Source organism: Pelmatolapia mariae, linkage group LG10_11 (assembly GCF_036321145.2).
Source record: "Pelmatolapia mariae isolate MD_Pm_ZW linkage group LG10_11, Pm_UMD_F_2, whole genome shotgun sequence".
NCBI classification, from domain to species: domain Eukaryota; kingdom Metazoa; phylum Chordata; class Actinopteri; order Cichliformes; family Cichlidae; genus Pelmatolapia; species Pelmatolapia mariae.
In genome coordinates, this window is record NC_086236.1 from 33,641,438 (window position 1) to 33,658,090 (window position 16,653).

Here is a 16,653-nt window from a genome sequence, read left to right on the forward strand (position 1 = left end):
ATAATTGAAGTTCAACATATTCACCACTACATCTTTATGAGATTTTTGGAACACAACATATTCATATCATATTAGCCATGCATCCTTGGAAATAGCACATTATAAAAACAGATCTGAAATATGACATTGACGACACAGTCGTTTTCATGTCACTTATGATACACTGTGTGTATCTTTTCATTGGCTGACAAAGCTGTTACTTTTATCTTATTTGCTCTAAAATTTAGATGTTTTAGAGCAAAACCTCTTTAGGTTTGAAGTTTTATGAATGCATTTAATCAAATTTGTATTTATATTTGACCTAGGTTACATTAAATTGTACTTTGTGTTTGCAGTGTAGTTGATTTCAGCTACTAGCCTAGCCTATTGTAAAGAAAACAAGTTAATGCTGGACAGCATCCCTGACTGTATGATACGGTGGCCCTGAGAGGCCAAACGGACTGCAACGTAAGAAAACACCAGCAATAAGAAAAACGCTGCAAAAGCACACAAAACACAACGGAAATAGGAAAAACGAAAACAGAAATAGGAAAAAACAGATTTCCAAAAGCACAAGGGAAGTGTTTCTGGGGAGACAATAACCCGACGGACCAGTTGCAGGAACCAAAAACATGGTAGATGTGTTTTATCATGATTCATATAATACTGATGACGGATTTTTAGGCTAATAGTCAGGCTAACACACTTACCTCTCATCATTTCTTTTCTCACAAAACCGATAGATCCTCCACTTCTTTTAAAAGTCTCCCAGCGCAATTCTTAGCATATTTTGGTTCCTGCAACTGGTCCGTCAGGTTATTGTCTCCCCAGAAACACTTCCCTTGTGCTTTTGGAAATCTGTTTTTTCTTATTTCTGTTTTCGTTTTTCCTATTTCTGTTTTGTTTTTTCCTATTTCCGTTGTCGTTTTTCCTATTTCCGTTGTGTTTTGTGTGCTTTTGCAGCGTTTTTCTTATTGCTGGTGTTTTCTTAAGTTGCGGTCCGTTTGGCCTCTCAGGGCCACCGTAGTATGACATTAAAGTTATAACTGGAAATGGACTGGTTCTTATACAGCACTTTCTACTCTAACTGAGCGCTCAAGGTAGGTTATACAACTTGCCTCATTCACCCAACCACTTTTTTCTATTTAAGTGCCTTTTATCTGCGATCCATACCTTGGCAGATGGAGAGCAACAGAAATATTTGGCACACAGACTTGAACAGTCAGTGATTCTACCTCCTGAGCCACAGCCACCCCGTCATGATGAGAGGCATTCATAATGGAAAACATGAGTAAAAATGAGCAAATTCCATCAGTCATCATGTCTGAAGTGGACTAAACGCAGAACACCACCCTTTGCACTACACCTCTCTGCACACTGGGTGGCAGGAGGGAGCCAGCGTGAATAAAGGTACTTCATGTGTTACTGCATCTTGTTGACATGTTGCTTTTTTTTTTTTTTTTTAAACTCACAATACTTTGAACCGTCCACGTGCTCAAACTCCACAAACTCACTGCATTCTTCAATTGTTCTGTCCTGCATTAGACTTCTGTCGTGGCTATGATGAACTTAAAACTTTGCAGTAATGCAAAGACGTTCAAGTAAGAGTGCAAGAACGGGACTTTTTCCTCATGGCTGTTGACAATGAATAATCCGCATTTTATGTTTTCTACTGAAGCCACACTCACAAACACAGAGAGATTGTAGAGATATTCACAACCGTAGAACACAACATGGGGATGTGTTGTCCTCCTTCACCTTAAGGTCAATACAATTAGTGTAATTAGAAGGGTCCCCAAGGTGCGGGGGGCTGATCAGGACAGGGTGGTGGTGGGGGGGAGAAAGGACGGGACAAGCCTTTCCTCAGGAAAACATATCACCTTCAACCACAATAGGGTAAACCGCAGGAAATCAGGAAACCGCAGGCAGCAACATTGCTCTCTTGAGTCAGTGAGGACTTTCAGACACGCTCTCACACTCATCACAGACACTCTACAGCCTGGCAGCTCATTTAGCCAACACACTCCAGGATGACATTGGACTGAAACACAGCAAGGCATCGTCATCAGGTAAGTCTGATCCTCTGCAATCATTTATTATTTCATACTGACTGTTTCCATTGTGATAGAGATTTAAGTTCAAATGATTGTTTTTATGTGGAAATCATTGTGTTTGCCTGTTTTTCACCACCTCTGTCTGCAACATATATACTTAAAGTTGGGTAGTCATTTTTGTGTTTAGTAAAAAACCTCAAAACTGATTCACCGTTCCTCCTTTACTTTTTTCATTTTTTGGAAGAGTTTCCCTATCCTGGCTAATTACACAAACAAACAAACAAATAAACAGCTTAGAAAAATCAAGAAAGAATATCAAGGAAAAAATTCATACACAATTCATATTTGATCAACCCACCAGTTGCTAAGTGTAATACAATGCTGATGTCTAGCTTTTGAGAGTTTGCCAGTCACACTGATTTTATGAACTTTGAGGTCATCTTCTTAAAAAAGACACAGCTGATAAATACCATTCCTACTCGTCTCCTTTCTTCATCATGAACATTCAGTATTATTTTTCCATGTAGACACTAAAGGATTCAAATGCCAATGCATCATAGTAACCATCTCAACTAGAGTCATTGTTCTGAATTTTTACTAACAAAAGATCAATTGTTATCACTGTCTGGAGTTTGGCTGTTTCTGTTGGCCGGAACAAAGATGAACAAACAAAAGGAAAACTCTCTTTCACTGCCATCAAAGCAAAAAAAAAAAATTGTTCCCCTGCTACTATTTGTTCTATCCAATGTCATTATTTAAAAATGAAGTCCATATAACGAGTAAAAACTGACTGAAATGAGCTTGGCATGATACCGTACAAGCTTTAGTCACTATTAAAGCACCTAAAGTGTTTTTTCAGCAGCGCATGCGGTATGAAACTAAACACTGTTTCTTGTTCTTGATCATGAAGCAGTAGCCTCTCATTATAGTGGAAGTGAAACAAAGTATACATACTGAATTAATGAAAAAGTACAAATGAAAGAAAAACATACTCCTGGGTTCCAAAAAAGTAACCACCACATCTGACCACAAGTAATCATATGAAATATTATGACCACATCATAAGACAAAAAGAACACAATAATGAAAAACAGCCAAAGCAGAAAAAAGGGAGAGTCAGACAAAAACAGCAATAAAATTATATATCAGTCGCATCTACTGTAGGCCTAGTGTTAATAGAATGTTGAGTCAGCAGGGGGTGCTTTTTGCCTTCATTACTTTTTAAGATTCTGTAAAAAAATCTGAATTGCTCATTGAATATGCAAAGCATGAGAGCAGACAATTTTATGTTTTCTACGTATAACAGCACAATGACTTGATTTTTTTTTTTAAACTGAAAGTGACAAACAATCTTTAGATACCTTAATAAGTAGTAAAGTTACTTAAGCACTTAAGAACTAGCTGTCCTGTTTCTCTCCAATATCCCACCCAGGGCTGTGTGCAGTCTTGCGTATATTAGCCACTACATATCACCTGAACAGCACCTTAGCTTCTTTTCTCTAAGTCTTGTTCGGGGGATGAAACGGCATTCTTCAAAAGGATACTCTAGCACTAGAGAGCACAATAACAGCACTACTATAGGATATACACTACCCATTGTGTTGTGTTCTGCTTACTATGAAGGTCAAATATATTTCACATGAAAGTATTCAGGGAGCTCTAATGCCCTATTGTTGTCGCTTTGGCTTTTTGTCACTCCCACCAGGACAGAAATGTTTCATAGAGGGATAAAGGTGAACATTTTGCTGTGATGTGGAGTGACAATTCCCTACAAGGTGACGAGTGGCTCCAGAACTTTGTCAATAACTTGCCCACCACAGAGTCACCAGATCCCATCTCTTTAGGGATCAAAAGTTCTACTTTTTTCCTTTAATTTGTCACATACTCGTATATTTGAAACTAATGTGACACTACCAGGATTCTCGGTATGAAACTGACTATTTGTGTTTCCCTGGAAACTGTTTTGTCACTAAGGTGTAAATCGGGCCAAGAAGAACAGCAAAAACTCAGTTTCATCACCTGGCTCAGGAGTTGGCAGTTTGTCTTGTAATCGGAAGGTTGCCGGTTCAAGCCCCGGCTCCGACAGTCTCGGTCGTTGTGTCCTTGGGCAAGACACTTTACCCGTTGCCTACTGGTGGTGGTCAGAGGTGGTGCCAGTGTCCGGCAGCCTTGCCTCTGTCAGTGCGCCCCAGGGCAGCTATGGCTACAATGTAGCTTGCCATCACCTGTGTGTGAATGGGTGAATGTAGTGTAAAGCACTTTGGGGTCCTTAGGGACTAAGTAAAACGCTATACAAATACAGGCCATTTACCATTTACCTTACATTAGAACTGACAAAACTTCACAAACCAACTCTTAAATAAAAAATGTCATTTAAAGTTATTTTAACTTTTAGTTTAAAATGAGTTCACTTATAAGTAGTTTGAAATGAAACCTCTGATCCAGGACTGTTTCTGAATTCTTTGGGGCATGAAATTATATTATTTTGCTCTTATCTTGGTTGGTTATAGCCCGGGTATGTGTGGTACTCATGTCCTAGTTAATGTTAACTGTGGGTAATGTTGACAGATCTCTGTAGGTTGTGTTTTATCCCAGTTGTTCCATCCTAAGTATTTCCATAAAATTACAAACAAAAATCAAAATTAAAAGAAAAGAAAAGAAAACATTTTTCCTAGATCTTACACATTATCTTTGTTTTGCAGTTTGTTAACGTATTAAATGCAACCATGCCCATTCTGAAGAAACTCCCGGGAAGATCCAAGAGCTGCCACGAGTTCCCCAGAGTGAACGGTGAACTGATTCTGCCTCGCCTGGACTTAGACATCAGGGACTTGAACGAGCTCAAGGACCTGAAGGAGCTTAATGAACTGAAGGATCTAAACAAGAACCTGAACCCCTTTGAGGATGTGGACCTGGATGATGATGATGACAGGAACAGAGGTGGCATGGGCCTCATTATGGGGGAGGTCAAGGGTAACCTCCAGCTGAAGTCCTCCTGTGATGGTGAAGAGGAGGAGAACGAGGTAAATGCTGGGAAACACGGGGCAGGGAATCCTAAAGTGAAGCCACTGCGGGGGACCCTTGAGCGGATCTGTGGAGTGTCTCCCCTTAAGACCCTTGGAAAATTGGGAAAGGGGCTCCGCATATCAGGACGGAGTGTATGGGGGAACAGCACCCCACACTACAGCCCTGGAGATTCAAATACACTACCAGCAGAGAAAGAGAAAAGAAAAGGACTACGCAGGAGCTCAGAGGGAATAATGACCCTGCTTCGGTGAGGAGAGATTTGGAGTAGAAAGAAAGCAGTTTTTAAACAATTTAACCTGTGGTACAGTTGTGGTTTGGCGTTTACATTCACTCATCATTGACCTAAATGTTCTTTTTTCCCAGGTGTAATCATTGTGCAGCATGCTTTTGCACTTTAGGTGTACAAATTTGAATTTATATTGGATTTTGTCACATCCACACAGGGCCAAACGTATACATATAGGCTAAAATATATTCATACACTCACTTGAATCTTTTAATAGGTGACACTGAAGGCCCACTGAATGTCTTTTAACTTGCCAAGGCCTACTAACTTCTCATTAGTGATCACCATTGACTACAACTGGTACTTTATCTTTGTCAGCACAAAAAGGATGTGTTTCAAAGCTCACAGCACACATGGGATTAACTAATACTCATAACAATGGGAAAATCCAGAGAAGTCTGTGGCAAAAGATGATTAATAAGAACTCTAAATTTACGTAAATTTAAGCTGGGAAGGTCTGTTGGTCATTTCTACATAACTGCAGATTCTGAGATCATCATTTGAAAGAGCTGTGCCCAAGCACAAGTTATAAAAATAAAAATTGGTTAGAATATTCAGAAACATCCCTAACCATAACCCAGGAAAGCTGCTGGCATAACTGTCCACAGTGAAGCAAGTTTTACATTTCAGGGTTAATCCATTTGTAGAAATGTGTAGCTCCCTATATGGACGAGCCAAATGCCTTGTGGGAAAGTTTTATTGTCAGACAAGACAAGACTGAGTCACAGTTAAAAGAGGTACGTTTGGAAGAGGCTTTCAAACCTGTGCCAGTGTTCAGCGTTCAGCATTGGTAAGCTACTGTTTGCTTTGAGTGCTCGAGTAGAGTAGAAAACCACTACATAAGAACCAGTCCATTTACCATTTACCAAATTAACAGCTAGATGCTTAAACCTTGACACAACTGGGTGTTCCAATGGGACAATAATGCCAAACGCACATTAAAAATGGTTCTGGAACAGGGTAACATTAAGCTTCTGGCATGGCCTTCCCAAATCCCAGACCTCATGGATTTGTGCCAGGAAACCAACCAATTGAAATTTTTTTTTTACTAATTCTGCCAAAAGTACGGGTCAAATATCCAGCAAGAATTATGCCAGGAGCTTGTTGGTGATCAGACGTTCAGGCGCAACTATCTAAGCAACAAATATTAGTGGGGGCATCTTTATTTATTTAAGCCTGTATATACCTTTGACCCTGTGTGGATTAGAGAAAATCCAAAACTAAAGAAAAATTGTGCAAACAATTTTTGGTTAATTTTTAAGTCATTAAAGATGTAGGACTGGAAAAAGGACATTTCAAAGAAATCCAGCCCCCAAATTACCGTGATATTCACGGCCATGTAAACTTCTGATGACAACTGTATGTCACTTATGTGAAGCAACTCTATGCTCATTGGACTCATATGATGCTTTTGATTGCATTAATGACACAAGGTTAAAAAATAGTTTTTCAGCGACTGAGAATAAAAGTCCTGTTTACTGGTCAGTGACAGAATAACATATAGTGTCCTTATTTCCTAAGCGGTTGTGTAATTTGCTGTGGTAACTTGTTGATCTAAGGAACCTCTTTTGTTTTTCAGTGGCATGTTGTGTACTTGCTGTCCTCACTCAATGGGACTATTTTTAGATGAGGTAGCCACACACGGCAGCAACACTGTGTGAATGTGTGGCACTCAAAGCACAGATTTTCCTAGGAATTCCGTACAGGACAATACAAACCTCATGCACTCATTAAAAGTCCTTGCATCATTTAGGGCCATGATTTATGCTCTTTGTCGTTGCTGTGGATGCTCTGCAGCTTCACAGGTCGACGGAAGGAGGAGCGCAGAGAAAGCCTGCCCTGTGGAGACCTGAGCGTAGGCAACGAGGGAGAGACTTCCAGGCGATCATCCTTCCTCAGGATGGTCAGTCTGGGCAAGCTAAAGAGGGAATCCATGTCAGACAAGGCATCCCAAGAGGCAGAGGAGGAAATGGAGGAGGAGGCAGAGGATCCAGTAGTGAAAACCAGAGAGCCCCTCTCAGGTAATAATTAAGAAGTCGAAAAAAATTACTTTCCAAGTGACCCTGGAGACTTTAGCAATGAATCTACATTACATTAGATAATATTTCAGGTCAAACTTCAACAGCAGTTGTTGAAACCTAGACAACCCCTTGATGAGGTTAAAACTTTTCACTTGGGAGCCACTGCGTTCACTTACCATCAGGCTGAAAAGGAGAGGAAGTAGGGTCAGAAATGTTCCCCAGCTTCCTCTAGATAATTCAGTCCAGCTACTGTTTGGAGACTCCGGCAGGGAATTTTATCAGGAACAGAGGAATGTGCAGACAAACCTGCAACAAACAGGCGAGTTTGTCAGCCAGGTACATGCACAGCTGCTGAATGAGATACGTTCATTAACATATTTGCCACTAAACCTATTACCTCTAAACTTATGTTTCTCTTCTGGTTTCCCACAGTTCTGGAGATCTTACAGCTGGTCAATCACAGGGACCTTCTCCTGGCTGACACACACATTCAGGAACTGGAGCGAGAGTGTGAGCTCCTGTCTCTCCTGCCAAACACAACTCCTCCTACCCTCACTCCTACCCTGTGTCCCAGTACTCCACCCAGCATGTTGCCTTTGTCCTCTTCCTTAGATGAGTCCCTCAGCTCTAATGCGACTTTGGACTCAAGCCGGAGAAAAGCTAAGGATGTGGAGCTCCTGTATGAAGCGCTTCAGAAGGAGATGTGGGATGTGGTGCGGGAGTCACTCCGCCAGCCTAGTGCTGGCCCCAACCTTGGTCTGGTGGTGCTGGTAATCCAACAGGAGGAGCATGCTGATGCTGCCTGGGCTCTGAGGGAGGAGACTAAGCCAGAGCAAGAGGTCCCCCGCATCCAGCCCAGCCAGCGTCCCCGGCGACTGAAGATGAAGTGGAGGCAGGCTGTAGCGGAGGCTGCAGACTGGAGCCTGCCACATCAGGTAGACACCCAAGCAGGCCAGTTGGCCTCATACCTGGAGCGCCTGAAGTGTCGAATGGTGGATGATCTGGATGCAGCGAGAAGGAACGCTATATCCATTTACCCAGAGGAGTTTGCAGCCTTCCAGGTGTATGTGGAAAGTTACCATCGAGCTGTGGCCAAACGTCTTCGCACTATTACCAGTGGCCCACTGCAGATCACAGACGTATACTCACTACTTGACTGGTTCTACAACATCTACAACAGGTTGATAATGATTGCCTGCTCCAATAACAACACACACAACAAGCTTTTATTACTAGTTACATTTTTACATTAATTCTTTCCCACCAGGGATGTTCTAGGAACTATCGGGACCACCACGCCCATCAACTACAGCACACTGGATGGTATTCTGCCTCAAGAGACAGTGGATAGGCTGGAACAAGACTGCATTAGTGTAGTCAGGGTGAGAAAAGAGTGTTTGAATGTCTATTGCTGGGAAAATGTGGATAAAAGATGCATTTAAATTTCCTGCTTTTTCAATTTTCAGGATAAGGTGACAACAGAGCTGATCCATGTGCTGGATGAAGAGGAGAGGCGATGGGCCCAGACTTTGCACATAGAGGAGTATCAGTCTCACCTAGCATGCTCAGTAATCCAGGTACAAAGCTGTAGTATTTCAGTAACATTTTCCTTGAATGAAACCTCTGTCTTATCACTCATGTCTTTTAAAATTTCAGAGGGTAAAGGTGGATTTGGACAGATCTACATCTGTGAACCAGTTTCTAGGAGCAAGAGTGGCTCGCTGCAGTCTCATTGGATTGGCTGACTTCATTTACAGGTGTGTGGACAGTAGTTTAAGGTTATAGCTGTTAAATCATATCTATATATCTATCTACTGAGAAAGAGAGAGAGAGTATTTGGATTCAAAGTGTTCTTATAAAACCTCTATGCATTCAGTTTCCAGAGGAAGGTGGAGATGTTTCATGACAGTCAGGCAGAATTTGGAGACCGTGGAGACGGATATGTTTCAAGGACCATAGCTCTGGTTAACTGCTGCCCTCCTCTTAGGTTGGCAAAGATCAGTGAAACTTCATATCTGAACATTTTCTAAAAAAGCTACAGAAGCTAAACTGAAGTGTCATATTTCTTGTGTAATGTGTAGATCCTTTGTGGACCGCTGCAGGCAGTGTGACCCACAGGGCAGTGAGGAATCTGCACAGAAAGCCAACTCCTCATTGGACAGGATCATCAACCAGTCAGTGAGGGTGCTGACTGACAGGCTATTTGACCACATCAGAGTGAGTAGGACAGTGGCAAGATTCATCTGAGCCATTAAAGATGGTTTTCCGGAAACATAATTACGATCATGACCCAGATGTGCTGTGCTTAACAAATTTATGAGAGCATCACCCAATGTAAGGTTTGTGCCACAGCTACCCTAAATTAACAGTACTGTAATGGTAATTGGCAAAATCATTGTGTGTGTTAGTGCAATGGTTGCTCCACCAGTATGCACAAGCTCTTCAATAATATTATATTTTAATGCTAAAATATAATTATTTTTCTTATCAAAGAATTTTTCAATTTACTGTACAAAAAGAAAAAAACATTAAAGCACATTATTATTTATCAGGTTAAGATACAAAATTACAGTTATTTACTTGCATTCCTGAAAAGAAAAATAGTTTTAGTGGTTGAAGGTTATGCTTTTGGTACAAAGCACAAATTCATTTCAGTGAGTTTACTTATGATTAGTTCTGAACAAGTTTCTGGCAGATTTGTGTTCATGACAGGTAAGCTAAAACAAAACAGTATTTTTTGTAGCCAAGTTGCTGGTCACATACTTGTGTCTTTTATTATTTTGATAATACACTGAATTATATGGAGAACTTGCATGTAATACATGAAGTCAGTATCTCGGGCAGAAGTGTTTTGTGTACACACAGCTGTTTAGCTGTATCATTAGCTGTTTCGTTAGCTGTTTCGTTAGCTGTTTAGACAAAAACAGCTAATAAATACAACTGTCCAACATGATGATGATGATAATAATAATAATAACAATAATAATAAACAATGAGTATAAAGTACAGTCTTTACCTCATTCCTATATCTGAAATTTCAAGTAATAAAACCATCCACACTAATTCAGTTAAAAGGACTAGATGTTACAGTCCCTGATAATGCATTGCTTTTGATGGAGAGACTCTTGAGGGATGGCTGTTATGAGGAAAGGCAGCCCAGAAACTTTGCCAGCAGCACACGTCGTTGTGTGCCTCACTTTCGGTCTTTTACCCAGGCTAATCTGCCGTTTTCCTTCCTTGGTTAGGTTTACCAAACCTAAATCTGTTCTTAATCTGTACTTTGTCTGTTAACTTTCTAGCCCTTCTTTGACAAACTGATGAAGAGAAAGTGGTTGAACAACACAGAGGCCTTCGAGGCTATTGAAGCCAGTATTAAACAACACTTCAAGAAATTTAGAAGGATGGACTCTCCACCCTATCAGGTCAATACACGTTTGAAATTGTAGTCGATAATATTTTCAATGTATAAAGGTATGAAACTATATAAAACTATAGCTAATCTACAATTGCTGTTATGACTGACAGACACTGGTGGGTGAGGTGCACCGGCGGGTCCTAGTGGAGTATGTGAGAGCCATTATGAGGGGACGCCTCATGTGCACATCCTCCAAGATGAGGAAGAGGATGGCTTTCCGCCTGCAAGATGAGGCCAAGCAGCTCAAAGGACTCTTTAAGGATCTGGTAAGTCTGGTCTGCAGACACAAAACATAATTTTTTTTTTTTATTAGACTGTGTTAGTGTGGAAAAGAAAAATATATTTTAGAGTGCTAATGGTCTCCAAATATGGAGAAGGAAATTCACAGAGTCCAAGACACAAGTAGTGGTTATGTTTCCGGGGAGCACAAACAGATCCAAAGTGCTGATTCTCAAAAACTTGGAACGGGGAGGGGGAAAGAGTGTGCCGGCTGTGACTGGAGCCTGACTCTGGAATTTCCTAGGTCAGGAATAACTCAGACAGTGTTGATACAGGACTGAGCTCTGAAAAATGGCTGCCGTCAGTGAGATGGAGATGGATGAACTGGGCTTACGTTAGCACTTGCCAAAGTGGGGAAGAGGGAGTCAAACAACGAGGCCTGACGGCATGGCATTTGCCCCCTTTCTATCTACAAGTTCAAACAAGTGTCCGTCACCTCAGCTGACAACAGGAAGCTGCTGTGTTCGGAGGAAACTTCCTGTTCCTGTCAGCTGGCGCACTTTGATGTGGCTCTGGAATGGCCTTGATGGCCTTTTTCGCTGAGGAGCGGGATGAAGTTTCTGTGGAAACTGGGAACTTGGGAGCATTGGGGGGGAGGATGAGTTTTTAACGACCACCAAAAAAAGACGTTGTTATTTTTAGTGAGTGGCAAGCAACCTCTCTTTTCCTCAGTGTTCCTGAGAAAAAAACAAGAACTGGGAAAGCAGAGGTTGAGGTCTGGTATTCACTAATCAAATTCCTAAGTGTTTGGCCTCCAGAGGCATTAACCTGTGCTTCCTCTGTGGGTTTCATTGTTCACTAAACTGCTTGTCACTTCTTGCCTGAAAAACACATTAAGACTTAAGAAGAGGTCATTTGGATGGGCAATGATAATAAATAAGTGGAACTCGCGTCTTCTTGCAGTCCATTTGTGCTCTTCTCATTCTGTCCATCCAATGTCTCGTCTTTCGCTCACTGTTTTTCTTTGAAACTTTTGCACATTCATGTGTCTTGTAAACGGTGACCAAAGATGTCTGCAGAATCTTTTATGACTTTTATATCTAACAATACATGCCAGCCTTTAGCCTTTTATGTGTTTTAAAATTTCATCCACTGTATTTGAGGTATTTTAGGTGTAATCACCAGAACTAAGTGCCCAAACCACATCATAAGTTCAAACAAAAACACAGCTGGACAACTTGACAGATTTGTATTTATTTGTGTAGCGTACTTGCATTTATATGCTACTTTTGTAGTCTCACTGACGTTCAAAGTACTTGATTTACCTTGTAGTCCTGAGTTTCCTGTGAATGAATTGTTGCCTCTTCTCTGCCTCAGGAATCAAGCTCCTCCTGGCTGGACAGCATCATCTGTCACCTTGCTGACATCATTCTCCTGGAGGACACGCCCTCCATCCAAATGGAGGTGGCTGTCCTGGTGAAAGAATTTCCAGATATACGGTAAGGATTTTTTTTCCCCCTCACAAATGAACAGTCTTGAAATGTTACAACCAGGAAACATCTATAAAACAGATGCTCACTGCACCAGTCCCTCCCAAAGGTCCTATATTCTTTTATGCTTACTGCTACACATTCGCTGTGTTGTTTTTGGCACTGCGCTAAAACAAGAAAAATGTAAGCCTGCATATGTTTTTTTGTTGCAATGGATCAAAACAAGGAAAAGGAGCGCGGAAACATATCTACATTAACTTTGCTATTTTTGGAGCGGTGCGGGTCTGTTTTGAGAATGGATGAAGCAGACAAGCCTCTGGGGGGGAGTTCCAGCCTGTTTGTGCACAGATTAAGACTCACATTAGTGACGGTTTTCGACCTAATGCACGTGACGCATAACCCTCCAAGGAACAGACAGGAAGCTGCTGCCGAATACTTCCTGTTCCTGCCATCCTGCAGGAGACAGACTGGTGCCACTCTTTGAATCAGAGAGAGAAAGGTGTGGAAGAGAAGAGAAAAAGTAGCAGTTCAGACCTAGAGACACATTAACTTGCTGCATTTGTTTGTACCTTATGACAGACCCGCAGGTCTTTCAGGAGATCAAATGCAGGATTTCCCGGAGTTTTCTGAGTCTTTTATTTATCTACCTTAGGAGTCACATCATGCACATACGGCTGTGTCTACACATTGTGGATAAAAAGTATGAAAAAATCCAATGATAAATAAAATACAGTGCTTAACAATTTTATTAGATCACCACCCAATGTAAGGTTTATGCCACAGCTGCTGGTAGTTATCAAAATCATTTTCTTTAAATTGTTTTTTTTAATTCTGTAATGGTTAATCCACCAGTTTACACAAGAGCATTAAAAATGATATTTTTAATGCTAAAATATAATTATTGTTGTTATCCATTAATTTTTAAATTAATTAAAAGTTTACATACACAAGTGCTTCTTGTTTTTAGCTTATTCAGTGTTAAAGTTAAGTTTAAGTTTAAATGAAGCTTGTAAATTTAAGTAGACCCAATATGATTTAAAACCATCACCATGCAAAATTTTAGAAGGCCACTGAATTTTCTGTCCTTCCCAGAAGTGAACACAGTGACTCAGAGAAAATGACCGTTACTTGGCATCATGGCACTTCTTGACAACACCACACAGATCTAATTTCCGATTAATACCCATTTATCCTCCGTCCTCCCTGTATCCTTCCTCTTTGCAGGAAGAAGCATGTCTCCACCCTGCTGAATGTTCGAGGGATGATGCGGCAGGCAGAGCGACAGGAGATCCTCAATGTCGTCAAAGATTTTGAATGCAGCAGCGCCCTCATGTGCCGGGACCACGCCCTCTTTTCCGATATTCCCATCACCTCAGAGGTGCACTGCATCAGCCTGGGTTTCCTCCGCCTCGCCATGACCGTCTCCAACTGGTTCTCAGAGCACCGACCAAGACGGAGAGGCAGAGTAAGCATCAGGAACGCTACACCTCAGCCTGCAGAGAATAAGGAAGATGCGACTAAACTTCACAGAGAAGACTAGCTACTAGTGTTTGTGCTAGGAGAGTAGTCACAGGCAAACTGCGAAGATGAGATGTACATGCACCTTGACCAAAACTGATTTTGTCACCAGCCACTTAAAAAAACCTCAGGTACTGCACATACTGTACATCCTCAGTGACAATTCTCCATTTCCTCGTGTTTGCTTTTGCTTTAACGGTGAAACAAACTGTGTATTTTAATAACTCACCATGATTTACAGTACTTTGCTGTTTATTTACACGTCTACAGAAGTAAACAAAAAAGAATATATCCTCTGAATGTAACATCATGTTCCTTAGTTTTTCAGCCTTTATTTCTTAATTATCATTGCACAAAAAACTTCAATATGATTTACAATGTCTGCTCTTCAGCATATATTTACCCAATGATATATACCCTTTCTCTGGTATATAGAGCATATGGATGTATAGTACTGTGCATAAAAAGTTAAAGACACTTGCTGTTGTTTAGCTGTTTGCTTCTTATCCAGATACCTGATCTGTTAAAAAGTCATTCTGCTGCGTGCAATTAGGCCAATATGATGCTGGCTTTAGTGATAAGAAAAACAAAGGGTCCTGAACATTTGGACCTAATCTGGGATCATTCTGACACTTACCAATATAACTGGCAAATTTTGTGAGTGTTACAAATGTGGATATAAGATAAAGTGGACCTGTGGCTGAGCTGCAGAAGTCAGATTTGCACCAAATCCAATGAGGTGGGTCAGATTTGGGCCAAACATTCATTGCTCTTTGAGTCGGGAATAACATGAAAGAAGTCATAAAATAACTGTGGCAAGGTCTCCAAGATCCTTTGATCAAACTAAAGTGGTGCAGTTTTATTGGCATTGGTGTTTTTTCATGACTGCACTTTGAATTAAACTAATAAAGAAAAATGCAAAATTGCTTTATTTTCTTCAAAACATCCTCCATTTACATTTTACTTTTACAATGTTTTCTTAGTACTGCATATTAATTTTATGGAAATCTGTTGTGTCACTGTGAATGAAATGGATCTATTGCTGGAAACATAATAAAAGCCCATTGACTGGGTCGAGTAAAGTGATTCAGCAGCTCTGTCATTGTGGGTTCAAATTCTGTTTTGCATTTCAGGTAAAAAATGGAATGTGTTCTACGTACTGACGTGCTTCAGTTGAGTTCAGTTTTAATTTTATAGCAATCACACAAACCCCTACCTCAACCACTTGGCGAAAACGAAAAGGAAAAACCCAATTTTAACAGGAAGACTCAGCGAGGGGCAGCGAATCGGATGCAGTTGGTTGGAGCAGGAGAGACAGTGTTTAGTAATTATTATTTATTAAATGCAGCAGTACTGTATAAACATACAGAGAGTGCAAAAAATAGTGTAGAAGGAACTGCATCATGGGAAACCCCACAGCAGCCTATGCCTATTGCAGTGTCACTAAGGAATGGTTCAGAATCACCTGATGCATCACTAACTATAGGTTTGATCAAAAACAAAAGTTTCAAAAGCAGTGACGGTGAATTTTCTGAATCCAAACCGGGAGCCGGTCCCACAGACGGCTTAATAATGCTCGGCTTCTGACTAAACTTTTATCAAATCTGGGAACCGCACCTAAGCCACCAGTCTGAGAACAAGGTGCTCTGTTAGGAAAATAAGGTGTTGTGTGACCTTTCAGAGCCTGAGTGTGTGGGGAAAGGTTTCAAATTCAACTGTGAATTTAACAGAGAGCCAATGAAAAGAAGCTAATATGGGAAACACATGGTTTCTTTTTATAGCTCCAATTCTGGATTAACTGAAGACTTTTCAGGGATCTGTTAGGGTGATCTGGTATTAAGGAAGCAGAGGAGTCACGCCTAGAAGGTTATTTACTGGCACCTCAAAAACCTGTGGTACATGGCCTGATAATAAAGATAAGTTAATCATATTTACAATTGAAGCATTAATTAATGGTGGAACTTTATTAAGCAGCAGGGATGGGGTCTAAAAGACACAGTGATGGTTTTTAGGAAGAAATGATTGAAGTTAGCTTGTTCTCGGAGTGGTCTAATAAAATATCATCATTTATCAGAACAGAGCACTAAATTAGACTTTAAAAAGTCTGAGAAATCCGATAGAAACTGAGTAACTGTTAGAATGGATATGCTCTTAGTCAGTTACTCTGCCAGCTTCTAACTTTAGGTGCTGTGACCCCTGATCACTGGAGGGTCAGACATGCTGTCTAGCGCTATGTTAAACAATACATACCAAGTGGTACTCTGACAAACAGGCATTGGACCGACACACAATCTATGTAGTCAACGCATATACGCCCACCTACACATAAAGTCTTTGTTGTTTATCTTAAGAGTAAGGCTGCTTTGTTCAGTAAACAGAGCTTTAAATATGGAGCTCAAGAACAACGACTACACTGTCTTGCAACAAGAAGGGTCATCCAACCCGGGGCCAACAACGGGATGTTTTTTACTAAACAAAGATTTCCTGTTGTCCGCTGAGGTGCCAACGGATGCTTTTATTGGAGCCAAGTTTACGTTATGCACTAGGAGGGAACTTCCCTTCTGCTGCTGCCGCTGAGCTTTTTCATGTCTGAGCTGCTCGTGGGCTTACCATAACAAAGTTGGCCAGCCCCAGCAGGGGTCAT

The 16,653-nt window shown here is 40.9% G+C and overlaps 1 protein-coding gene across 2 annotated transcripts; it reads left to right on the plus strand.

The window, feature by feature from the left end:
• Nucleotides 1-1,901: 1,901 nt before the first annotated feature.
• On the plus strand, nt 1,902-15,067 carry exoc3l2a (exocyst complex component 3-like 2a). 2 transcript variants are annotated; one of them, XM_063488258.1, is made up of 14 exons: nt 1,902-2,048; nt 4,736-5,307; nt 7,144-7,367; nt 7,800-7,877; nt 7,980-8,547; nt 8,635-8,749; nt 8,834-8,944; nt 9,024-9,124; nt 9,244-9,354; nt 9,449-9,584; nt 10,667-10,789; nt 10,893-11,048; nt 12,379-12,500; nt 13,716-15,067. In XM_063488258.1, the coding sequence occupies exons 2-14, from the start codon at nt 4,760-4,762 to the stop codon at nt 14,029-14,031; spliced, it is 2,709 nt and encodes a 902-aa protein (XP_063344328.1). In that variant the 5' UTR covers nt 1,902-2,048; nt 4,736-4,759; the 3' UTR covers nt 14,032-15,067. The 2 variants fall into 2 exon arrangements, with proteins under 2 accessions (XP_063344328.1, XP_063344327.1); XM_063488257.1 differs by having other exon boundaries at nt 7,800-8,547.
• Nucleotides 15,068-16,653: the final 1,586 nt, after the last annotated feature.